Source organism: Bufo bufo, chromosome 2, assembly GCF_905171765.1.
Source record: "Bufo bufo chromosome 2, aBufBuf1.1, whole genome shotgun sequence".
In the NCBI taxonomy this organism is placed as follows: Eukaryota; Metazoa; Chordata; class Amphibia; order Anura; family Bufonidae; genus Bufo; species Bufo bufo.
Window position 1 is genome coordinate 576075690 of NC_053390.1, and position 27390 is coordinate 576103079.

Genomic DNA, 27390 nt, shown 5'->3' on the forward strand with positions numbered 1-27390 from the left:
GGAATCGAGCAACTATAGACCAGTGAGTCTGACATCAATAGTAGGCAAATTAATGGAAACCCTATTAAAGGATAGGATTGTGGAACATCTAAAATCCCATGGATTGCAAGATGAAAAACAACATGGGTTTACTTCAGGGAGATCATGTCAAACAAATCTTATAGATTTTTTTGACTGGGTGAATAAAATAATAGACGGTGGAGGTGCAGTAGACATCGCATATCTAGATTTTAGTAAGGCTTTTGACACTGTCCCACATAGAAGACTTATCAATAAACTGCAGTCATTGAGCATGGACTCCCATATTGTTGAGTGGATTAGGCAGTGGCTGAGTGACAGACAACAGAGGGTTGTAGTCAATGGAGAACATTCAAAACAAGGTAATGTTACCAGTGGGGTTCCACAGGGATCTGTACTGGGACCGATTTTGTTTAATATCTTCATAAGTGATATTGCAAAAGGCCTCGCTGGTAAGGGTTGTCTTTTTGCTGATGACACAAAGATATGTAACAGGGTTGATGTTCCTGGAGGGAAACGCCAAATGGAAAAGGATTTAGGAAAACTAGAAGAATGGTCAGAACTCTGGAAACTGAAATTTAATGTGGATAAGTGCAAGATGATGCACCTGGGGCGTAAAAACCCAAGGGCAGAATATAGAATATTTGACACAGTCCTGACCTCAGTATCTGAGGAAAGGGATTTCGGAGTAATTATTTCAGAAGACTTAAAGGTGGGAAGACAATGTAATAGAGCAGCACGAAATGCCAGCAGAATGCTTGTATGTATAGGGAGAGGTATAAGCAGTAGAAAGAGTGAAGTGCTTATGCCGCTGTACAGAACACTGGTGAGACCTCACTTGGAGTATTGTGCGCAGTACTGGAGGCCATATCTCCAGAAGGATATAGATACTCTAGAGAGAGTTCAGAGAAGAGCTACTAAACTAGTACATGGATTGCAGGATAAAACTTACCAGGAAAGGTTAAAGGACCTTAATATGTATAGCTTGGAAGAAAGAAGAGACAGAGGGGATATGATAGAAACTTTTAAATACATAAAGGGAATCAACTCGGTAAAGGAAGAGAGCATATTTAAAAGAAGAAAAACTACCACAAGAGGACACAGTTTTAAATTAGAGGGGCAAAGGTTTAAAAGTAATATAAGGAAGTATTACTTTACTGAGAGAGTAGTGGATGCATGGAATAGCCTTCCTGCAGAAGTGGTAGCTGCAAATACAGTGAAGGGGTTTAAGCATGCATGGGATAGGCATAAGGCCATCCTTCATATAAGATAGGGCCGGGGGCTATCCATAGTATTCAGTATATTGGGCAGACTAGATGGGCCAAATGGTTCTTATCTGCCGACACATTCTATGTTTCTATGTTTCTATGTTACAGGGCATTTTTTACACATTTGGATTCCAGACTTCTTCTCATGCATTAGGGCCCCTAAAATGCCAGGGCAGTATAACTACCCCACAAGTGACCCCATTTTGGAAAGAAGACACCCCAAGGTATTTCGTGATGGGCATAGTGAGTTCATGGAAGTTTTTATTTTTTTGTCACAAGTTAGTGGAATATGAGACTTTGTAAGGAAAAAAAAAAAATCATCATTTTCCGCTAACTTGTCACAAAAAATAAAAAGTGCTATGAACTCACTATGCCCATCAGTGAATACCTTAGGGTGTCTACTTTCATAAATGGGGTCATTTGTGTGTGTTTGTACTGTCTGGGCATTGTAGAACCTCAGGAAACATGACAGGTGCTCAGAAAGTCAGAGTTCTTTCAAAATGCGGAAATTCACATTTTTGTACCATAGTTTGTAAACGCTATAACTTTTACCCAAACCATTATTTATTTTTTACCCAAACATTTTTTTTTATCAAAGACATGTAGAACAATAAATTTTGAGAAAAAATTTATATAGAAATTTTGTTTTTTTTCGAAAAATTTTACAACTGAAAGTGAAAAATTTCATTCTTTTGATAAAATGTCGTTAAATTTCGATTAATAACAAAAAAAAGTAAAAATGTCAGCAGCAATGAAATACCACCAAATGAAAGCTCTATTAGTGAGTAGAAAAGGAGGTAAAATTAATTTGGGTGGTAAGTTGTATGACCGAGCAATAAACCGTGAAAGTAGTGTAGTGCAGAATTGTAAAAAGTGGTCTTGTCATTAAGGGTGTTTAAGCTAGGGGGGCTGAGGTGGTTAAGAACTCATAAATAACCAAATAACCATAACATATTTTATTTTACAGTCACAAAATCAAACTCAAACAATAACAATAAAAACATTAAACCCTGGAACACAACAGGCCCAGCCCTCAGCGAATCAGGGCCATCACAGGGGCAGAAAACAACCTCTGCCCAGTGAAGAAGGTAAAATTGTACATGGGGCAAATGCTGATATGGCCATGTGGATCCCACCTTAATGTCCGGGATCCGGCCATGCCATGCCTAGGCCACGTGTTCTCAATTTTCTCCCAACCTCCCCCATTTTGCCTGAGCTACTCGTGAAGGTGCGCTGTGTGTGTGCCCATTTCCAAAAGTCATCTAAAGCTGCGGTCGGTTTGGCAATGCTGCTGCAGTGCTTGCATTTGCCAGCTAACAGACTATTGTGCGACGTGAGCACGAACTGGAACTGTACGTTATACATGTGGCCCAGGCTTTGTGAGCAGCAGAGGGTAGTAGTGGAATACCAGCTGCAACATCCTCTTGGATGTCTGACCTCTGTGAGGTTTTACGCAACTTTGAGGGATAAACACCGATGGTGAGTGGCGATGCCACCATTATCAGCTGAACCATACCACTTCAGTGTCTAGTGAAACGCTGGCTGCTAACGATGAAGGTGGACTCCTCATATGTGGAAGGGGTGGAAATAGGGGGAAGACATTACACAGGGTGAAAGCCAGAACACCATTAGTTCGGCTTCTCAGTGTGAATTAGATGAGGAGGAGGAGGAGGAGAAGCAAGAGACAGTTGCCTACGCTACAGAGGGTAGTAGCAATAGCAGGTTTATTCCATCTGTTCTGCATAGATGGGCAGGAGAGGAGGAATAGGATAAGGAGAATGAGAGTCTTGCCTGTTGGGAATCTGGCACACATGGCTGACTTCATGTTAGGCTGCCTTTCCCGCGATCCGTGCGTTACACGCATGTTAGACAACACGGATTACAGGTTGTTAACCCTTCTCAACCCCCCCTACAAAGGGAACTTCTCATCTCTCATTCCTGTGGTGAGAGCACGAGCAAAATGATGCAATAACAGAATGTCCTTGTTTAAAAATTGCTATTAATTTATAGGGTCAGCAAAACCCTTGCACAGGTGCCAGGGGCGACACTCAGAGCCATCTCTGTGGACACCCTTAGGCCCCTTTCACACGGGCGAGTATTCCGCACGGATGCGATGCGTGAGTTGAATGCATTGCACCCGCACTGAATACCGACCCATTCATTTCTATGGGGCCGTTCACATGAGCGGTGATTTCACGCATCACTTGTGCGTTGCGTAAAAATCGCAGCATGCTCTATATTCTGCGTTTTTCACGCAACGCAGGCCCCATAGAAGTGAATGGGGTTGCGTGAAAATCGCAAGCATCCGCAAGCAAGTGCGGATGCGGTGCGATTTTCACGCAAAGTTGCTAGGAGACGATCGGGATGGAGACCCGATCATTATTATTTCCCCTTATAACATGGTTATAAGGGAAAATAATAGCATTCTGAATACAGAATGCATAGTAAGATAGCGCTGGAGGGGTTAAAAAAATAAATAAATAATTTAACTCACCTTAATCCACTTGACCGCGGAGCCCGGCATCTCCTTCTGTCTCCTTTCTTTAGGACCTGGGTAAAGGACCTGTGGTGACGTCACTCCGGTCATCACATGATCAATCACATGATCTTTTACCATGGTGATGAATCATGTGATGGATCATGTGATGACCGGAGTGACGTCACCACAGGTCCTTTACCCAGGTCCTAAAGAAAGGAGACAGAAGGAGATGCCGGGCTCCGCGGTCAAGTGGACTTTTGCACAAGTTAGCGGAAATTGATTTTATTATTTTTTTCTCACAAAGTCTCCCTGTCCGCTAACTTGTGACAAAAATAAAATTTTACATGAATTCGCCATGCCCCTAGTACTTTTAGGATTTTACAAAAACAGATTTTAGAAAAACAGACTTTTCAAAAATGAAATTAGTCATAAATGAGTCCTTATCAGACTGGAACGGATTACATGGAGTCCAGGAGAAATGGGACTACTTAAAAGGTGCATTATTGAAGGCAACAGAAAATTGCATTAGACTCGTCAGTAAAAGCAAAAAAAGGAGGAGACCAATGTGGTACTCAGCAGAAGTGGCCCAAATCATTAAAAATAAAAAGCTAGCATTTTGTAATTATAAAAAAACCCAGAGCAATGAAGATAAGGAAATCTACAAGATTAGGCAGAGAGAGGCCAAGCAAGTTATAAGAACTTCTAAAGCGCAGGCAGAAGAAAAACTAGCTCAGTCTATGAAAAAAGGGGATAAGACATTCTTCAGATATATAAATGAAAAAAGGAAATTAAAACAATGAATAACTAAATTAAAAACAAAGGACGGAAGGTATGTAGAAGAGAATAAAGGGCTAGCCGACTGCCTTAATGAATACTTCTGTTCAGTTTTTACAAAAGAAAAAGGAGAAGGACCTCCACTAGAAAGAATGACTATTAAATCGTTTGATGCATGTATCTTTACAGAGGAAGATGTTCTAAGTTTGCTGTCTAAGGTGAAGACAGATAAGTCACAGGGGCCTGATGAGATACACCCAAAATTATTAAAAGAGCTTAGTGGTGAGCTGGCAAAACCGTTAACAGATTTATTTAACCAATCATTAGTAACAGGAGTCGTCCCGGAAGATTGGAAATTGGCAAATGTCGTGCCCATTCACAAGAAAGGTAGTAGGGAGGAATCGAGCAACTATAGACCAGTGAGTCTGACATCAATAGTAGGCAAATTAATGGAAACCCTATTAAAGGATAGGATTGTGGAACATCTAAAATCCCATGGATTGCAAGATGAAAAACAACATGGGTTTACTTCAGGGAGATCATGTCAAACAAATCTTATAGATTTTTTTGACTGGGTGAATAAAATAATAGACGGTGGAGGTGCAGTAGACATCGCATATCTAGATTTTAGTAAGGCTTTTGACACTGTCCCACATAGAAGACTTATCAATAAACTGCAGTCATTGAGCATGGACTCCCATATTGTTGAGTGGATTAGGCAGTGGCTGAGTGACAGACAACAGAGGGTTGTAGTCAATGGAGAACATTCAAAACAAGGTAATGTTACCAGTGGGGTTCCACAGGGATCTGTACTGGGACCGATTTTGTTTAATATCTTCATAAGTGATATTGCAAAAGGCCTCGCTGGTAAGGGTTGTCTTTTTGCTGATGACACAAAGATATGTAACAGGGTTGATGTTCCTGGAGGGAAACGCCAAATGGAAAAGGATTTAGGAAAACTAGAAGAATGGTCAGAACTCTGGAAACTGAAATTTAATGTGGATAAGTGCAAGATGATGCACCTGGGGCGTAAAAACCCAAGGGCAGAATATAGAATATTTGACACAGTCCTGACCTCAGTATCTGAGGAAAGGGATTTCGGAGTAATTATTTCAGAAGACTTAAAGGTGGGAAGACAATGTAATAGAGCAGCACGAAATGCCAGCAGAATGCTTGTATGTATAGGGAGAGGTATAAGCAGTAGAAAGAGTGAAGTGCTTATGCCGCTGTACAGAACACTGGTGAGACCTCACTTGGAGTATTGTGCGCAGTACTGGAGGCCATATCTCCAGAAGGATATAGATACTCTAGAGAGAGTTCAGAGAAGAGCTACTAAACTAGTACATGGATTGCAGGATAAAACTTACCAGGAAAGGTTAAAGGACCTTAATATGTATAGCTTGGAAGAAAGAAGAGACAGAGGGGATATGATAGAAACTTTTAAATACATAAAGGGAATCAACTCGGTAAAGGAAGAGAGCATATTTAAAAGAAGAAAAACTACCACAAGAGGACACAGTTTTAAATTAGAGGGGCAAAGGTTTAAAAGTAATATAAGGAAGTATTACTTTACTGAGAGAGTAGTGGATGCATGGAATAGCCTTCCTGCAGAAGTGGTAGCTGCAAATACAGTGAAGGGGTTTAAGCATGCATGGGATAGGCATAAGGCCATCCTTCATATAAGATAGGGCCGGGGGCTATCCATAGTATTCAGTATATTGGGCAGACTAGATGGGCCAAATGGTTCTTATCTGCCGACACATTCTATGTTTCTATGTTTCTATGTTACAGGGCATTTTTTACACATTTGGATTCCAGACTTCTTCTCATGCATTAGGGCCCCTAAAATGCCAGGGCAGTATAACTACCCCACAAGTGACCCCATTTTGGAAAGAAGACACCCCAAGGTATTTCGTGATGGGCATAGTGAGTTCATGGAAGTTTTTATTTTTTTGTCACAAGTTAGTGGAATATGAGACTTTGTAAGGAAAAAAAAAAAATCATCATTTTCCGCTAACTTGTCACAAAAAATAAAAAGTGCTATGAACTCACTATGCCCATCAGTGAATACCTTAGGGTGTCTACTTTCATAAATGGGGTCATTTGTGTGTGTTTGTACTGTCTGGGCATTGTAGAACCTCAGGAAACATGACAGGTGCTCAGAAAGTCAGAGTTCTTTCAAAATGCGGAAATTCACATTTTTGTACCATAGTTTGTAAACGCTATAACTTTTACCCAAACCATTATTTATTTTTTACCCAAACATTTTTTTTTTATCAAAGACATGTAGAACAATAAATTTTGAGAAAAAATTTATATAGAAATTTTGTTTTTTTTCGAAAAATTTTACAACTGAAAGTGAAAAATTTCATTCTTTTGATAAAATGTCGTTAAATTTCGATTAATAACAAAAAAAAGTAAAAATGTCAGCAGCAATGAAATACCACCAAATGAAAGCTCTATTAGTGAGTAGAAAAGGAGGTAAAATTAATTTGGGTGGTAAGTTGTATGACCGAGCAATAAACCGTGAAAGTAGTGTAGTGCAGAATTGTAAAAAGTGGTCTTGTCATTAAGGGTGTTTAAGCTAGGGGGGCTGAGGTGGTTAAGAACTCATAAATAACCAAATAACCATAACATATTTTATTTTACAGTCACAAAATCAAACTCAAACAATAACAATAAAAACATTAAACCCTGGAACACAACAGGCCCAGCCCTCAGCGAATCAGGGCCATCACAGGGGCAGAAAACAACCTCTGCCCAGTGAAGAAGGTAAAATTGTACATGGGGCAAATGCTGATATGGCCATGTGGATCCCACCTTAATGTCCGGGATCCGGCCATGCCATGCCTAGGCCACGTGTTCTCAATTTTCTCCCAACCTACCCCATTTTGCCTGAGCTACTCGTGAAGGTGCGCTGTGTGTGTGCCCATTTCCAAAAGTCATCTAAAGCTGCGGTCGGTTTGGCAATGCTGCTGCAGTGCTTGCATTTGCCAGCTAACAGACTATTGTGCGACGTGAGCACGAACTGGAACTGTACGTTATACATGTGGCCCAGGCTTTGTGAGCAGCAGAGGGTAGTAGTGGAATACCAGCTGCAACATCCTCTTGGATGTCTGACCTCTGTGAGGTTTTACGCAACTTTGAGGGATAAACACCGATGGTGAGTGGCGATGCCACCATTATCAGCTGAACCATACCACTTCAGTGTCTAGTGAAACGCTGGCTGCTAACGATGAAGGTGGACTCCTCATATGTGGAAGGGGTGGAAATAGGGGGAAGACATTACACAGGGTGAAAGCCAGAACACCATTAGTTCGGCTTCTCAGTGTGAATTAGATGAGGAGGAGGAGGAGGAGAAGCAAGAGACAGTTGCCTACGCTACAGAGGGTAGTAGCAATAGCAGGTTTATTCCATCTGTTCTGCATAGATGGGCAGGAGAGGAGGAATAGGATAAGGAGAATGAGAGTCTTGCCTGTTGGGAATCTGGCACACATGGCTGACTTCATGTTAGGCTGCCTTTCCCGCGATCCGTGCGTTACACGCATGTTAGACAACACGGATTACAGGTTGTTAACCCTTCTCAACCCCCCCTACAAAGGGAACTTCTCATCTCTCATTCCTGTGGTGGAGAGCACGAGCAAAATGATGCAATAACAGAATGTCCTTGTTTAAAAATTGCTATTAATTTATAGGGTCAGCAAAACCCTTGCACAGGTGCCAGGGGCGACACTCAGAGCCATCTCTGTGGACACCCTTAGGCTCCTTTCACACGGGCGAGTATTCCGCGCGGATGCGATGCGTGAGTTGAATGCATTGCACCCGCACTGAATACCGACCCATTCATTTCTATGGGGCCGTTCACATGAGCGGTGATTTTCACGCATCACTTGTGCGTTGCGTAAAAATCGCAGCATGCTCTATATTCTGCGTTTTTCACGCAACGCAGGCCCCATAGAAGTGAATGGGGTTGCGTGAAAATCGCAAGCATCCGCAAGCAAGTGCGGATGCGGTGCGATTTTCACGCAAAGTTGCTAGGAGACGATCGGGATGGAGACCCGATCATTATTATTTCCCCTTATAACATGGTTATAAGGGAAAATAGCATTCTGAATACAGAATGCATAGTAAGATAGCGCTGGAGGGGTTAAAAAAATAAATAAATAATTTAACTCACCTTAATCCACTTGACCGCGGAGCCCGGCATCTCCTTCTGTCTCCTTTCTTTAGGACCTGGGTAAAGGACCTGTGGTGACGTCACTCCGGTCATCACATGATCCATCACATGATCTTTTACCATGGTGATGAATCATGTGATGGATCATGTGATGACCGGAGTGACGTCACCACAGGTCCTTTACCCAGGTCCTAAAGAAAGGAGACAGAAGGAGATGCCGGGCTCCGCGGTCAAGTGGACTTTTGCACAAGTTAGCGGAAATTGATTTTATTATTTTTTTCTCACAAAGTCTCCCTGTCCGCTAACTTGTGACAAAAAAAATTTTTTTACATGAATTCGCCATGCCCCTAGTACTTTTAGGATTTTACAAAAACAGATTTTAGAAAAACAGACTTTTCAAAAATGAAATTAGTCATAAATGAGTCCTTATCAGACTGGAACGGATTACATGGAGTCCAGGAGAAATGGGACTACTTAAAAGGTGCATTATTGAAGGCAACAGAAAATTGCATTAGACTCGTCAGTAAAAGCAAAAAAAGGAGGAGACCAATGTGGTACTCAGCAGAAGTGGCCCAAATCATTAAAAATAAAAAGCTAGCATTTTGTAATTATAAAAAAACCCAGAGCAATGAAGATAAGGAAATCTACAAGATTAGGCAGAGAGAGGCCAAGCAAGTTATAAGAACTTCTAAAGCGCAGGCAGAAGAAAAACTAGCTCAGTCTATGAAAAAAGGGGATAAGACATTCTTCAGATATATAAATGAAAAAAGGAAATTAAAACAAGGAATAACTAAATTAAAAACAAAGGACGGAAGGTATGTAGAAGAGAATAAAGGGCTAGCCGACTGCCTTAATGAATACTTCTGTTCAGTTTTTACAAAAGAAAAAGGAGAAGGACCTCCACTAGAAAGAATGACTATTAAATCGTTTGATGCATGTATCTTTACAGAGGAAGATGTTCTAAGTTTGCTGTCTAAGGTGAAGACAGATAAGTCACAGGGGCCTGATGAGATACACCCAAAATTATTAAAAGAGCTTAGTGGTGAGCTGGCAAAACCGTTAACAGATTTATTTAACCAATCATTAGTAACAGGAGTCGTCCCGGAAGATTGGAAATTGGCAAATGTCGTGCCCATTCACAAGAAAGGTAGTAGGGAGGAATCGAGCAACTATAGACCAGTGAGTCTGACATCAATAGTAGGCAAATTAATGGAAACCCTATTAAAGGATAGGATTGTGGAACATCTAAAATCCCATGGATTGCAAGATGAAAAACAACATGGGTTTACTTCAGGGAGATCATGTCAAACAAATCTTATAGATTTTTTTGACTGGGTGAATAAAATAATAGACGGTGGAGGTGCAGTAGACATCGCATATCTAGATTTTAGTAAGGCTTTTGAAACTGTCCCACATAGAAGACTTATCAATAAACTGCAGTCATTGAGCATGGACTCCCATATTGTTGAGTGGATTAGGCAGTGGCTGAGTGACAGACAACAGAGGGTTGTAGTCAATGGAGAACATTCAAAACAAGGTAATGTTACCAGTGGGGTTCCACAGGGATCTGTACTGGGACCGATTTTGTTTAATATCTTCATAAGTGATATTGCAAAAGGCCTCGCTGGTAAGGGTTGTCTTTTTGCTGATGACACAAAGATATGTAACAGGGTTGATGTTCCTGGAGGGAAACGCCAAATGGAAAAGGATTTAGGAAAACTAGAAGAATGGTCAGAACTCTGGAAACTGAAATTTAATGTGGATAAGTGCAAGATAATGCACCTGGGGCGTAAAAACCCAAGGGCAGAATATAGAATATTTGACACAGTCCTGACCTCAGTATCTGAGGAAAGGGATTTAGGAGTAATTATTTCAGAAGACTTAAAGGTGGGAAGACAATGTAATAGAGCAGCACGAAATGCCAGCAGAATGCTTGGATGTATAGGGAGAGGTATAAGCAGTAGAAAGAGTGAAGTGCTTATGCCGCTGTACAGAACACTGGTGAGACCTCACTTGGAGTATTGTGCGCAGTACTGGAGGCCATATCTCCAGAAGGATATAGATACTCTAGAGAGAGTTCAGAGAAGAGCTACTAAACTAGTACATGGATTGCAGGATAAAACTTACCAGGAAAGGTTAAAGGACCTTAATATGTATAGCTTGGAAGAAAGAAGAGACAGAGGGTATATGATAGAAACTTTTAAATACATAAAGGGAATCAACTCGGTAAAGGAAGAGAGCATATTTAAAAGAAGAAAAACTACCACAAGAGGACACAGTTTTAAATTAGAGGGGCAAAGGTTTAAAAGTAATATAAGGAAGTATTACTTTACTAAGAGAGAAGTGGATGCATGGAATAGCCTTCCTGCAGAAGTGGTAGCTGCAAATACAGTGAAGGGGTTTAAGCATGCATGGGATAGGCATAAGGCCATCCTTCATATAAGATAGGGCCGGGGGCTATCCATAGTATTCAGTATATTGGGCAGACTAGATGGGCCAAATGGTTCTTATCTGCCGACACATTCTATGTTTCTATGTTACAGGGCATTTTTTACACATTTGGATTCCAGACTTCTTCTCATGCATTAGGGCCCCTAAAATGCCAGGGCAGTATAACTACCCCACAAGTGACCCCATTTTGGAAAGAAGACACCCCAAGGTATTTCGTGATGGGCATAGTGAGTTCATGGAAGTTTTTATTTTTTTGTCACAAGTTAGTGGAATATGAGACTTTGTAAGGAAAAAAAAAAAATCATCATTTTCCGCTAACTTGTCACAAAAAATAAAAAGTGCTATGAACTCACTATGCCCATCAGTGAATACCTTAGGGTGTCTACTTTCATAAATGGGGTCATTTGTGTGTGTTTGTACTGTCTGGGCATTGTAGAACCTCAGGAAACATGACAGGTGCTCAGAAAGTCAGAGTTCTTTCAAAATGCGGAAATTCACATTTTTGTACCATAGTTTGTAAACGCTATAACTTTTACCCAAACCATTATTTTTTTTTTACCCAAACATTTTTTTTTTATCAAAGACATGTAGAACAATAAATTTTGAGAAAAAAATTATATAGAAATTTTGTTTTTTTTCGAAAAATTTTACAACTGAAAGTGAAAAATTTCATTCTTTTGATAAAATGTCGTTAAATTTCGATTAATAACAAAAAAAGTAAAAATGTCAGCAGCAATGAAATACCACCAAATGAAAGCTCTATTAGTGAGAAGAAAAGGAGGTAAAATTAATTTGGGTGGTAAGTTGTATGACCGAGCAATAAACTGTGAAAGTAGTGTAGTGCAGAATTGTAAAAAGTGGTCTGGTCATTAAGGGTGTTTAAGCTAGGGGGGCTGAGGTGGTTAAGAACTCATAAATAACCAAATAACCATAACATATTTTATTTTACAGTCACAAAATCAAACTCAAACAATAACAATAAAAACATTAAACCCTGGAACACAACAGGCCCAGCCCTCAGCGAATCAGGGCCATCACAGGGGCAGAAAACAACCTCTGCCCAGTGAAGAAGGTAAAATTGTACATAGGGGAAATGCTGATATGGCCATGTGGATCCCACCTTAATGTCCGGGATCCGGCCATGCCATGCCTAGGCCACGTGTTCTCAATTTTCTCCCAACCTCCCCCATTTTGCCTGAGCTACTCGTGAAGGTGCGCTGTGTGTGTGCCCATTTCCAAAAGTCATCTAAAGCTGCGGTCGGTTTGGCAATGCTGCTGCAGTGCTTGCATTTGCCAGCTAACAGACTATTGTGCGACGTGAGCACGAACTGGAACTGTACGTTATACATGTGGCCCAGGCTTTGTGAGCAGCAGAGGGTAGTAGTGGAATACCAGCTGCAACATCCTCTTGGATGTCTGACCTCTGTGAGGTTTTACGCAACTTTGAGGGATAAACACCGATGGTGAGTGGCGATGCCACCATTATCAGCTGAACCATACCACTTCAGTGTCTAGTGAAACGCTGGCTGCTAACGATGAAGGTGGACTCCTCATATGTGGAAGGGGTGGAAATAGGGGGAAGACATTACACAGGGTGAAAGCCAGAACACCATTAGTTCGGCTTCTCAGTGTGAATTAGATGAGGAGGAGGAGGAGGAGAAGCAAGAGACAGTTGCCTACGCTACAGAGGGTAGTAGCAATAGCAGGTTTATTCCATCTGTTCTGCATAGATGGGCAGGAGAGGAGGAATAGGATAAGGAGAATGAGAGTCTTGCCTGTTGGGAATCTGGCACACATGGCTGACTTCATGTTAGGCTGCCTTTCCCACGATCCGTGCGTTACACGCATGTTAGACAACACGGATTACAGGTTGTTAACCCTTCTCAACCCCCCCTACAAAGGGAACTTCTCATCTCTCATTCCTGTGGTGGAGAGCACGAGCAAAATGATGCAATAACAGAATGTCCTTGTTTAAAAATTGCTATTAATTTATAGGGTCAGCAAAACCCTTGCACAGGTGCCAGGGGCGACACTCAGAGCCATCTCTGTGGACACCCTTAGGCTCCTTTCACACGGGCGAGTATTCCGCGCGGATGCGATGCGTGAGTTGAATGCATTGCACCCGCACTGAATACCGACCCATTCATTTCTATGGGGCCGTTCACATGAGCGGTGATTTTCACGCATCACTTGTGCGTTGCGTAAAAATCGCAGCATGCTCTATATTCTGCGTTTTTCACGCAACGCAGGCCCCATAGAAGTGAATGGGGTTGCGTGAAAATCGCAAGCATCCGCAAGCAAGTGCGGATGCGGTGCGATTTTCACGCAAAGTTGCTAGGAGACGATCGGGATGGAGACCCGATCATTATTATTTCCCCTTATAACATGGTTATAAGGGAAAATAATAGCATTCTGAATACAGAATGCATAGTAAGATAGCGCTGGAGGGGTTAAAAAAATAAATAAATAATTTAACTCACCTTAATCCACTTGACCGCGGAGCCCGGCATCTCCTTCTGTCTCCTTTCTTTAGGACCTGGGTAAAGGACCTGTGGTGACGTCACTCCGGTCATCACATGATCCATCACATGATCTTTTACCATGGTGATGAATCATGTGATGGATCATGTGATGACCGGAGTGACGTCACCACAGGTCCTTTACCCAGGTCCTAAAGAAAGGAGACAGAAGGAGATGCCGGGCTCCGCGGTCAAGTGGACTTTTGCACAAGTTAGCGGAAATTGATTTTATTATTTTTTTCTCACAAAGTCTCCCTGTCCGCTAACTTGTGACAAAAAAATTTTTTTTACATGAATTCGCCATGCCCCTAGTACTTTTAGGATTTTACAAAAACAGATTTTAGAAAAACAGACTTTTCAAAAATGAAATTAGTCATAAATGAGTCCTTATCAGACTGGAACGGATTACATGGAGTCCAGGAGAAATGGGACTACTTAAAAGGTGCATTATTGAAGGCAACAGAAAATTGCATTAGACTCGTCAGTAAAAGCAAAAAAAGGAGGAGACCAATGTGGTACTCAGCAGAAGTGGCCCAAATCATTAAAAATAAAAAGCTAGCATTTTGTAATTATAAAAAAACCCAGAGCAATGAAGATAAGGAAATCTACAAGATTAGGCAGAGAGAGGCCAAGCAAGTTATAAGAACTTCTAAAGCGCAGGCAGAAGAAAAACTAGCTCAGTCTATGAAAAAAGGGGATAAGACATTCTTCAGATATATAAATGAAAAAAGGAAATTAAAACAAGGAATAACTAAATTAAAAACAAAGGACGGAAGGTATGTAGAAGAGAATAAAGGGCTAGCCGACTGCCTTAATGAATACTTCTGTTCAGTTTTTACAAAAGAAAAAGGAGAAGGACCTCCACTAGAAAGAATGACTATTAAATCGTTTGATGCATGTATCTTTACAGAGGAAGATGTTCTAAGTTTGCTGTCTAAGGTGAAGACAGATAAGTCACAGGGGCCTGATGAGATACACCCAAAATTATTAAAAGAGCTTAGTGGTGAGCTGGCAAAACCGTTAACAGATTTATTTAACCAATCATTAGTAACAGGAGTCGTCCCGGAAGATTGGAAATTGGCAAATGTCGTGCCCATTCACAAGAAAGGTAGTAGGGAGGAATCGAGCAACTATAGACCAGTGAGTCTGACATCAATAGTAGGCAAATTAATTGAAACCCTATTAAAGGATAGGATTGTGGAACATCTAAAATCCCATGGATTGCAAGATGAAAAACAACATGGGTTTACTTCAGGGAGATCATGTCAAACAAATCTTATAGATTTTTTTGACTGGGTGAATAAAATAATAGACGGTGGAGGTGCAGTAGACATCGCATATCTAGATTTTAGTAAGGCTTTTGACACTGTCCCACATAGAAGACTTATCAATAAACTGCAGTCATTGAGCATGGACTCCCATATTGTTGAGTGGATTAGGCAGTGGCTGAGTGACAGACAACAGAGGGTTGTAGTCAATGGAGAACATTCAAAACAAGGTAATGTTACCAGTGGGGTTCCACAGGGATCTGTACTGGGACCGATTTTGTTTAATATCTTCATAAGTGATATTGCAAAAGGCCTCGCTGGTAAGGTTTGTCTTTTTGCTGATGACACAAAGATATGTAACAGGGTTGATGTTCCTGGAGGAAAACGCCAAATGGAAAAGGATTTAGGAAAACTAGAAGAATGGTCAGAACTCTGGAAACTGAAATTTAATGTGGATAAGTGCAAGATAATGCACCTGGGGCGTAAAAACCCAAGGGCAGAATATAGAATATTTGACACAGTCCTGACCTCAGTATCTGAGGAAAGGGATTTAGGAGTAATTATTTCAGAAGACTTAAAGGTGGGAAGACAATGTAATAGAGCAGCACGAAATGCCAGCAGAATGCTTGGATGTATAGGGAGAGGTATAAGCAGTAGAAAGAGTGAAGTGCTTATGCCGCTGTACAGAACACTGGTGAGACCTCACTTGGAGTATTGTGAGCAGTACTGGAGGCCATATCTCCAGAAGGATATAGATACTCTAGAGAGAGTTCAGAGAAGAGCTACTAAACTAGTACATGGATTGCAGGATAAAACTTACCAGGAAAGGTTAAAGGACCTTAATATGTATAGCTTGGAAGAAAGAAGAGACAGAGGGGATATGATAGAAACTTTTAAATACATAAAGGGAATCAACTCGGTAAAGGAAGAGAGCATATTTAAAAGAAGAAAAACTACCACAAGAGGACACAGTTTTAAATTAGAGGGGCAAAGGTTTAAAAGTAATATAAGGAAGTATTACTTTACTGAGAGAGTAGTGGATGCATGGAATAGCCTTCCTGCAGAAGTGGTAGCTGCAAATACAGTGAAGGGGTTTAAGCATGCATGGGATAGGCATAAGGCCATCCTTCATATAAGATAGGGCCGGGGGCTATCCATAGTATTCAGTATATTGGGCAGACTAGATGGGCCAAATGGTTCTTATCTGCCGACACATTCTATGTTTCTATGTTTCTATGTTACAGGGCATTTTTTACACATTTGGATTCCAGACTTCTTCTCATGCATTAGGGCCCCTAAAATGCCAGGGCAGTATAACTACCCCACAAGTGACCCCATTTTGGAAAGAAGACACCCCAAGGTATTTCGTGATGGGCATAGTGAGTTCCTGGAAGTTTTTATTTTTTTGTCACAAGTTAGTGGAATATGAGACTTTGTAAGGAAAAAAAATAAATCATCATTTTCCGCTAACTTGTCACAAAAAATAAAAAGTGCTATGAACTCACTATGCCCATCAGTGAATACCTTAGGGTGTCTACTTTCATAAATGGGGTCATTTGTGTGTGTTTGTACTGTCTGGGCATTGTAGAACCTCAGGAAATATGACAGGTGCTCAGAAAGTCAGAGTTCTTTCAAAATGCGGAAATTCACATTTTTGTACCATAGTTTGTAAACGCTATAACTTTTACCCAAACCATTATTTTTTTTTTACCCAAACATTTTTTTTTTATCAAAGACATGTAGAACAATAAATTTTGAGAAAAAATTTATATAGAAATTTTGTTTTTTTCGAAAAATTTTACAACTGAAAGTGAAAAATTTCATTCTTTTGATAAAATGTCGTTAAATTTCGATTAATAACAAAAAAAGTAAAAATGTCAGCAGCAATGAAATACCACCAAATAAAAGCTCTATTAGTGAGAAGAAAAGGAGGTAAAATTAATTTGGGTGGTAAGTTGTATGACCGAGCAATAAACCGTGAAATTAGTGTAGTGCAGAATTGTAAAAAGTGGTTTGGTCATTAAGGGTGTTTAAGCTAGGGGGGCTGAGGTGGTTAAGAACTCATAAATAACCAAATAACCATAACATATTTTATTTTACAGTCACAAAATCAAACTCAAACAATAACAATAAAAACATTAAACCCTGGAACACAACAGGCCCAGCCCTCAGCGAATCAGGGCCATCACAGGGGCAGAAAACAACCTCTGCCCAGTGAAGAAGGTAAAATTGTACATGGGGCAAATGCTGATATGGCCATGTGGATCCCACCTTAATGTCCGGGATCCGGCCATACCATGCCTAGGCCACGTGTTCTCAATTTTCTCCCAACCTCCCCCATTTTGCCTGAGCTACTCGTGAAGGTGCGCTGTGTGTGTGCCCATTTCCAAAAGTCATCTAAAGCTGCGGTCGGTTTGGCAATGCTGCTGCAGTGCTTGCATTTGCCAGCTAACAGACTATTGTGTGACATGAGCACGAACTGGAACTGTACGTTATACATGTGGCCCAGGCTTTGTGAGCAGCAGAGGGTAGTAGTGGAATACCAGCTGCAACATCCTCTTGGATGTCTGACCTCTGTGAGGTTTTACGCAACTTTGAGGGATAAACACCGATGGTGAGTGGCGATGCCACCATTATCAGCTGAACCATACCACTTCAGTGTCTAGTGAAACGCTGGCTGCTAACGATGAAGGTGGACTCCTCATATGTGGAAGGGGTGGAAATAGGGGGAAGACATTACACAGGGTGAAAGCCAGAACACCATCAGTTCGGCTTCTCAGTGTGAATTAGATGAGGAGGAGGAGGAGGAGGAGAAGCAAGAGACAGTTGCCTACGCTACAGAGGGTAGTAGCAATAGCAGGTTTATTCCATCTGTTCTGCATAGATGGGCAGGAGAGGAGGAATAGGATAAGGAGAATGAGAGTCTTGCCTGTTGGGAATCTGGCACACATGGCTGACTTCATGTTAGGCTGCCTTTCCCGCGATCCGTGCGTTACACGCATGTTAGACAACACGGATTACAGGTTGTTAACCCTTCTCAACCCCCCCTACAAAGGGAACTTCTCATCTCTCATTCCTGTGGTGGAGAGCACGAGCAAAATGATGCAATAACAGAATGTCCTTGTTTAAAAATTGCTATTAATTTATAGGGTCAGCAAAACCCTTGCACAGGTGCCAGGGGCGACACTCAGAGCCATCTCTGTGGACACCCTTAGGCCCCTTTCACACGGGCGAGTATTCCGCGCGGATGCGATGCGTGAGTTGAATGCATTGCACCCGCACTGAATACTGACCCATTCATTTCTATGGGGCCGTTCACATGAGCGGTGATTTTCACGCATCACTTGTGCGTTGCGTAAAAATCGCAGCATGCTCTATATTCTGCGTTTTTCACGCAACGCAGGCCCCATAGAAGTGAATGGGGTTGCGTGAAAATCGCAAGCATCCGCAAGCAAGTGCGGATGCGGTGCGATTTTCACGCAAAGTTGCTAGGAGACGATCGGGATGGAGACCCGATCATTATTATTTCCCCTTATAACACGGTTATAAGGGAAAATAATAGCATTCTGAATACAGAATGCATAGTAAGATAGCGCTGGAGGGGTTAAAAAAATAAATAAATAATTTAACTCACCTTAATCCACTTGACCGCGGAGCCCGGCATCTCCTTCTGTCTCCTTACTTTAGGACCTGGGTAAAGGACCTGTGGTGACGTCACTCCGGTCATCACATGATCCATCACATGATCTTTTACCATGGTGATGAATCATGTGATGGATCATGTGATGACCGGAGTGACGTCACCACAGGTCCTTTACCCAGGTCCTAAAGAAAGGAGAGAGAAGGAGATGCCGGGCTCCGCGGTCAAGTGGACTTTTGCACAAGTTAGCGGAAATTGATTTTATTATTTTTTTCTCACAAAGTCTCCCTGTCCGCTAACTTGTGACAAAAAATAAAATTTTACATGAATTCGCCATGCCCCTAGTACTTTTAGGATTTTACAAAAACAGATTTTAGAAAAACAGACTTTTCAAAAATGAAATTAGTCATAAATGAGTCCTTATCAGACTGGAACGGATTACATGGAGTCCAGGAGAAATGGGACTACTTAAAAGGTGCATTATTGAAGGCAACAGAAAATTGCATTAGACTCGTCAGTAAAAGCAAAAAAAGGAGGAGACCAATGTGGTACTCAGCAGAAGTGGCCCAAATCATTAAAAATAAAAAGCTAGCATTTTGTAATTATAAAAAAACCCAGAGCAATGAAGATAAGGAAATCTACAAGATTAGGCAGAGAGAGGCCAAGCAAGTTATAAGAACTTCTAAAGCGCAGGCAGAAGAAAAACTAGCTCAGTCTATGAAAAAAGGGGATAAGACATTCTTCAGATATATAAATGAAAAAAGGAAATTAAAACAAGGAATAACTAAATTAAAAACAAAGGACGGAAGGTATGTAGAAGAGAATAAAGGGCTAGCCGACTGCCTTAATGAATACTTCTGTTCAGTTTTTACAAAAGAAAAAGGAGAAGGACCTCCACTAGAAAGAATGACTATTAAATCGTTTGATGCATGTATCTTTACAGAGGAAGATGTTCTAAGTTTGCTGTCTAAGGTGAAGACAGATAAGTCACAGGGGCCTGATGAGATACACCCAAAATTATTAAAAGAGCTTAGTGGTGAGCTGGCAAAACCGTTAACAGATTTATTTAACCAATCATTAGTAACAGGAGTCGTCCCGGAAGATTGGAAATTGGCAAATGTCGTGCCCATTCACAAGAAAGGTAGTAGGGAGGAATCGAGCAACTATAGACCAGTGAGTCTGACATCAATAGCAGGCAAATTAATGGAAACCCTATTAAAGGATAGGATTGTGGAACATCTAAAATCCCATGGATTGCAAGATGAAAAACAACATGGGTTTACTTCAGGGAGATCAGTCAAAAAAATCTTATAGATTTTTTTGACTGGGTGAATAAAATAATAGACGGTGGAGGTGCAGTAGACATCGCATATCTAGATTTTAGTAAGGCTTTTGACACTGTCCCACATAGAAGACTTATCAATAAACTGCAGTCATTGAGCATGGACTCCCATATTGTTGAGTGGATTAGGCAGTGGCTGAGTGACAGACAACAGAGGGTTGTAGTCAATGGAGAACATTCAAAACAAGGTAATGTTACCAGTGGGGTTCCACAGGGATCTGTACTGGGACCGATTTTGTTTAATATCTTCATAAGTGATATTGCAAAAGGCCTCGCTGGTAAGGTTTGTCTTTTTGCTGATGACACAAAGATATGTAACAGGGTTGATGTTCCTGGAGGGAAACGCCAAATGGAAAAGGATTTAGGAAAACTAGAAGAATGGTCAGAACTCTGGAAACTGAAATTTAATGTGGATAAGTGCAAGATAATGCACCTGGGGCGTAAAAACCCAAGGGCAGAATATAGAATATTTGACACAGTCCTGACCTCAGTATCTGAGGAAAGGGATTTAGGAGTAATTATTTCAGAAGACTTAAAGGTGGGAAGACAATGTAATAGAGCAGCACGAAATGCCAGCAGAATGCTTGGATGTATAGGGAGAGGTATAAGCAGTAGAAAGAGTGAAGTGCTTATGCCGCTGTACAGAACACTGGTGAGACCTCACTTGGAGTATTGTGCGCAGTACTGGAGGCCATATCTCCAGAAGGATATAGATACTCTAGAGAGAGTTCAGAGAAGAGCTACTAAACTAGTACATGGATTGCAGGATAAAACTTACCAGGAAAGGTTAAAGGACCTTAATATGTATAGCTTGGAAGAAAGAAGAGACAGAGGGGATATGATAGAAACTTTTAAATACATAAAGGGAATCAACTCGGTAAAGGAAGAGAGCATATTTAAAAGAAGAAAAACTACCACAAGAGGACACAGTTTTAAATTAGAGGGGCAAAGGTTTAAAAGTAATATAAGGAAGTATTACTTTACTGAGAGAGTAGTGGATGCATGGAATAGCCTTCCTGCAGAAGTGGTAGCTGCAAATACAGTGAAGGGGTTTAAGCATGCATGGGATAGGCATAAGGCCATCCTTCATATAAGATAGGGCCGGGGGCTATCCATAGTATTCAGTATATTGGGCAGACTAGATGGGCCAAATGGTTCTTATCTGCCGACACATTCTATGTTTCTATGTTTCTATGTTACAGGGCATTTTTTACACATTTGGATTCCAGACTTCTTCTCATGCATTAGGGCCCCTAAAATGCCAGGGCAGTATAACTACCCCACAAGTGACCCCATTTTGGAAAGAAGACACCCCAAGGTATTTCGTGATGGGCATAGTGAGTTCATGGAAGTTTTTATTTTTTTGTCACAAGTTAGTGGAATATGAGACTTTGTAAGGAAAAAAAAAAAAGCATCATTTTCCGCTAACTTGTCACAAAAAATAAAAAGTGCTATGAACTCACTATGCCCATCAGTGAATACCTTAGGGTGTCTACTTTCATAAATGGGGTCATTTGTGTGTGTTTGTACTGTCTGGGCATTGTAGAACCTCAGGAAACATGACAGGTGCTCAGAAAGTCAGAGTTCTTTCAAAATGTGGAAATTCACATTTTTGTACCATAGTTTGTAAACGCTATAACTTTTACCCAAAGCATTATTTTTTTTTTACCCAAACATTTTTTTTTTATCAAAGACATGTAGAACAATAAATTTTGAGAAAAAATTTATATAGAAATTTTGTTTTTTTCAAAAAATTTTACAACTGAAAGTGAAAAATTTCATTCTTTTGATAAAATGTCGTTAAATTTCGATTAATAACAAAAAAAGTAAAAATGTCAGCAGCAATGAAATACCACCAAATGAAAGCTCTATTAGTGAGAAGAAAAGGAGGTAAAATTAATTTGGGTGGTAAGTTGTATGACCGAGCAATAAACCGTGAAAGTAGTGTAGTGCAGAATTGTAAAAAGTCGTCTGGTCATTAAGGGTGTTTAAGCTAGGGGAGCTGAGGTGGTTAAGAACTCATAAATAACCAAATAACCATAACATATTTTATTTTACAGTCACAAAATCAAACTCAAACAATAACAATAAAAACATTAAACCCTGGAACACAACAGGCCCAGCCCTCAGCGAATCAGGGCCATCACAGGGGTAGAAAACAACCTCTGCCCAGTGAAGAAGGTAAAATTGTACATGGGGCAAATGCTGATATGGCCATGTGGATCCCACCTTAATGTCCGGGATCCGGCCATACCATGCCTAGGCCACGTGTTCTCAATTTTCTCTAAACCTCCCCCATTTTGCCTGAGCTACTCGTGAAGGTGCGCTGTGTGTGTGCCCATTTCCAAAAGTCATCTAAAGCTGCGGTCGGTTTGGCAATGCTGCTGCAGTGCTTGCATTTGCCAGCTAACAGACTATTGTGCGACGTGAGCACGAACTGGAACTGTACGTTATACATGTGGCCCAGGCTTTGTGAGCAGCAGAGGGTAGTAGTGGAATACCAGCTGCAACATGCTCTTGGATGTCTGACCTCTGTCAGGTTTTACGCAACTTTGAGGGATAAACACCGATGGTGAGTGGCGATGCCACCATTATCAGCTGAACCATACCACTTCAGTGTCTAGTGAAACGCTGGCTGCTAACGATGAAGGTGGACTCCTCATATGTGGAAGGGGTGGAAATAGGGGGAAGACATTACACAGGGTGAAAGCCAGAACACCATCAGTTCGGCTTCTCAGTGTGAATTAGATGAGGAGGAGGAGGGGGAGAAGCAAGAGACAGTTGCCTACGCTACAGAGGCTAGTAGCAATAGCAGGTTTATTCCATCTGTTCTGCATAGATGGGCAGGAGAGGAGGAATAGGATAAGGAGAATGAGAGTCTTGCCTGTTGGGAATCTGGCACACATGGCTGACTTCATGTTAGGCTGCCTTTCCCGCGATCCGTGCGTTACACGCATGTTAGACAACACGGATTACAGGTTGTTAACCCTTCTCAACCCCCCCTACAAAGGGAACTTCTCATCTCTCATTCCTGTGGTGGAGAGCACGAGCAAAATGATGCAATAACAGAATGTCCTTGTTTAAAAATTGCTATTAATTTATAGGGTCAGCAAAACCCTTGCACAGGTGCCAGGGGCGACACTCAGAGCCATCTCTGTGGACACCCTTAGGCCCCTTTCACACGGGCGAGTATTCCGCGCGGATGCGATGCGTGAGTTGAATGCATTGCACCCGCACTGAATACCGACCCATTCATTTCTATGGGGCCGTTCACATGAGCGGAGATTTTCACGCATCACTTGTGCGTTGCGTAAAAATCGCAGCATGCTCTATATTCTGCGTTTTTCACGCAACGCAGGCCCCATAGACGTGAATGGGGTTGCGTGAAAATCGCAAGCATCCGCAAGCAAGTGCGGATGCGGTGCGATTTTCACGCAAAGTTGCTAGGAGACGATCGGGATGGAGACCCGATCATTATTATTTCCCCTTATAACATGGTTATAAGGGAAAATAATAGCATTCTGAATACAGAATGCATAGTAAGATAGCGCTGGAGGGGTTAAAAAAATAAATAAATAATTTAACTCACCTTAATCCACTTGACCGCGGAGCCCGGCATCTCCTTCTGTCTCCTTTCTTTAGGACCTGGGTAAAGGACCTGTGGTGACGTCACTCCGGTCATCACATGATCCATCACATGATCTTTTACCATGGTGATGAATCATGTGATGGATCATGTGATGACCGGAGTGACGTCACCACAGGTCCTTTACCCAGGTCCTAAAGAAAGGAGACAGAAGGAGATGCCGGGCTCCGCGGTCAAGTGGATTAAGGTGAGTTAAATTATATATTTTTTTTTTAACCCCTCCAGCGCTATCTTACTATGCATTTTGTATTCAGAATGCTATTATTTTCCCTTATAACCATGTTATAAGGGAAAATAATACAATCTACACAACACTGATCCCAAGCCCGAACTTCTGTGAAGGCTGCCTGTGTCCCTCGCTGGCTCAAGTAGCGCGATGACGTCATTGCGCCGCCTGCACCGGCCTCTGATAGGCTGCCGGCCTAGTGCTGGCAGCCTATCAGAGGAACAGGGAGGGAACACACCTCTCCCTCCCCTGCCGCAGCACAGACATTTGTATCGCCGATACAGATGACTATGGAGATGAGTGAGCGCTTCCATAATGTAAGTGCAGTGCTCATCTCCTGCTGTGCCCTGCCAGCGCCCCCCTTCTGACAGCGCCCCGGGCGGCCACCCGGCCCGCCCGGTCCAAGAAACGGCCCTGCATGAGACCCAAAATACTGTAATTGGTCCCAAATAGAAATAATTCTCTGCTGAACTACTGTATATATGGTTGCCGCCTAAACGTGAAGTGAAGGCTTTTTGAGGATGGGTGTAATGATAGCATGTTTAAAACCAGAGGGGAAGACACCAGAGGTTAGTGATAGGTTGAAGAGATGAGTTAGGGCTGGGATAAACACTGTGGTGAGGTTAGGGATGAGGTGGGATGGGATTGGGTCAAGTGCACAGGTGGTGAGATGTGATCTGGAGAGTAGAGTGGAGAGTTTTTCTTCTGTAATGGTGGAGAAGCGGGTTTTGGGAGAAGAGGACTGAGCAGTTGTTTAGAGGGTCTGTGGGGACTGTGCACTGAAGCTTTCTCTGATGTTGATGATCTTTTGTTCGGCAAAGTCCTCAGCTGAGATGAGAGGAGAGGGTGGGGGCGCTGGGGGATGAAGAAGGGAGTTAAAAGTGTTGAAAAGTTGTTTAGGGCTGTGGGACAGGGAAGATATCAGAGATAAGAAGTAGGCATGTTTTGCATCAGCGAGTTAGGATTTAAAAATGAGGATGGATTGCTTGTATGTGGTGAAGTGATCCTTAGAATGGGATTTCTTCCATCGCCGCTCAGCAGGGCGTTATCTAAGTGGCCCTCCTGTTATTCACCCTTTAACCCATATATAGGTATCTGGACTTTGCTGCAGGGGAACCACCAGGCTGCTATCTCTTGGAGTGGTCTCTGTAAAAAGTGAAAGCTGATTCATGGGGTTCAAGAGACACCAGTGCAGAGCCGAGGAATCAGACTAAAGTATGGTCGCGGACAGGCTGGGGTCAGGGCAGACAGAGTATGTGCAATCCGATAAACAGTCCAAGATCAGGGCAAGCAGCTCATGGTCAGTATGGAGATCATGCATAAGTCAAGTCAAGCATTAAAGGGTCAAAAATGGGCAACACACAGAATAAGTACACAAGCAGACAAATGCATAACAGCACACCTTATCAGGAAATTAGCATGCTAGAACCTATTGCTCAGGCCCAAAGGGGAAAGTTCCTTAAGTACCCCAATGTGGCCAGCCATTGGTTGGTGAATATTAGGGTGCACATGCTGGCCTTTGAAGAGCCGGATGCATTGTGCTCCAGTGCAACATTGGCAGAGCAAGAGAGGCCTAGTCGGCAAGCAGTTCAACTTGCTTGAAGGAACAGAGTGGGAGGCTGGTCTGGGTCACAGGGGACCAGAACTCTGGAGTGGGGGAGCAGAGCACCAGCAACCATGTACCACCACTGTACTAACTATGTGTAGAGTGAAATCCACAGAACAATTTTCCCTGTGGGAATTCTGCCCTGTGTGGAGGTATTCTTAGTATGCTAACACAGTATTTATAATTACTGGTATTCTTTTTTCTTACGTAGACTATAGAAATCTAGCCATAGATGTGGGTGCTGCAGAGCTGTATCCTTATACATTATCAATAGTTGTAGCAGTAATTCTGTTTTTTATTTATTTCAGGTTAAACCCGGCTCTACCTGTGCAGTATTTGGCCTGGGAGGAGTGGGTTTGTCTGTGATTATTGGATGTAAAGTAGCTGGTGCTTCCAGGATTATAGCCATTGATATAAACAGTGACAAATTTGCAAAAGCCAAAGAGTTTGGAGCCACTGAATGTATCAACCCCAAAGATTATGACCGTCCCATCGATGAAGTGCTGACAGAGATGACTGGGGACGGAGTGGACTATGCTTTCGAGGTCACCGGAAACACTGAAGTCATGGTACGTTGATGTTATAATTGAATTATTCTGAAATGTTAAAGGGAACCTATCACATTGTACATACAGTCCTATCTGTGGCAGAAGAAGCTGAGCAGATTAACGTATAAGTTTATGGGAAACAAAATGTGCATTTCATTCAATTAAATCACTGCACTTTCTATACTTAGGAGTCTAGTGTAAGGTGATTCCCTGTATGACTTTACATACAGAGATAGCTCAGTAATTAAGTAAGACCACCCACTGGACCCCTAAGCATGAAATAATCACCATGTTGACCATCACAGGTTCCCTTCAAATGTTGACCATCTCTTTCACTGTAACCATAGTAGTTATATTTCTCAGTGCTGAGTTTTTTTGTGTTTTTTTCCATTAGCAATCTGCTCTTAAATCCACTCACTTTGGCTCTGGAAAAACTGTGATGGTAGGTTTGGCTCCTTCAAACTCTACAATTACATTGGATCCAATGATAGTTCTAACTGGACGTATTCTGACTGGAGCCTATTTTGGAGGTAAATCATTAAATAGAAATAATTCCCTTCTCTGAGCTCAAGTACTATAATTTTTTATATAAAGGCTGTGCCATCAGTGATTGTACAGCAGATTTTGAGTCTCTGGTGGGCAGAGTGTGAAGTGACAGACCAAGCTTAAACATGTATCACGGGTGATACTACTGTATTTAGTATATTGTTTAATTTAATTTTATTTTTTTCAAACATTCTAATACTTTTGTACAATATTATGTTTTATGAAAACCAGTCATTTTTTGGGGTGAAACCATAACTTTTTAATTTTCCCTATGATGACCTGCTTGCTTTGCGTGATGGGTTGTAGTTTTTTTTTTTTATTTTTTTATAAATTATTGCAAAGAAAAACAGTAAAACAGTAGTAAAAACAGTAGTAAAAAAATGTAGTAAGCCCCTTCCCTCTGTCAAACACCTTTTTCAAGACAATACACTGGGAGGCAGATTGACAATCACTGATAGAAACATAGAAACATAGAATGTGTCGGCAGATAAGAACCAGTTGGCCCATCTAGTCTGCCCAATATACTGAATACTATGAATAGCCCCTGGCCCTATCTTATATGAAGGATGGCCTTATGCCTATCCCATGCATGCTTAAACTCCTTCACTGTATTTGCAGCTACCACTTCTGCAGGAAGGCTATTCCATGCATCCACTACTCTCTCAGTAAAGTAATACTTCCTGATATTACTTTTAAACCTTTGCCCCTCTAATTTAAAACTGTGTCCTCTTGTAGCAGTTTTTCTTCTTTTAAATATTCTCTCCTCTTTTACCTTGTTGATTCCCTTTATGTATTTAAAAGTTTCTATCATATCCCCTCTGTCTCGTCTTTCTTCCAAGCTATACATGTTAAGGTCCTTTAATCTTTCCTGGTTTTATCCTG

At 41.5% G+C, this 27390-nt stretch overlaps 1 protein-coding gene across 1 annotated transcript in view; it reads left to right on the plus strand.

Annotated features, from left to right (window-relative positions):
- The window catches only part of LOC120989847 (alcohol dehydrogenase 1-like), a 149784-nt gene that overhangs the window by 101697 nt on the left and 20697 nt on the right, over positions 1-27390 (plus strand). The window contains exons 6-7 of the mRNA XM_040418204.1: positions 25723-25983; positions 26357-26492. Of these exons, the coding sequence (XP_040274138.1) occupies positions 25723-25983; positions 26357-26492 (397 nt within the window). The remainder of the gene's footprint in view (positions 1-25722; positions 25984-26356; positions 26493-27390) is intronic.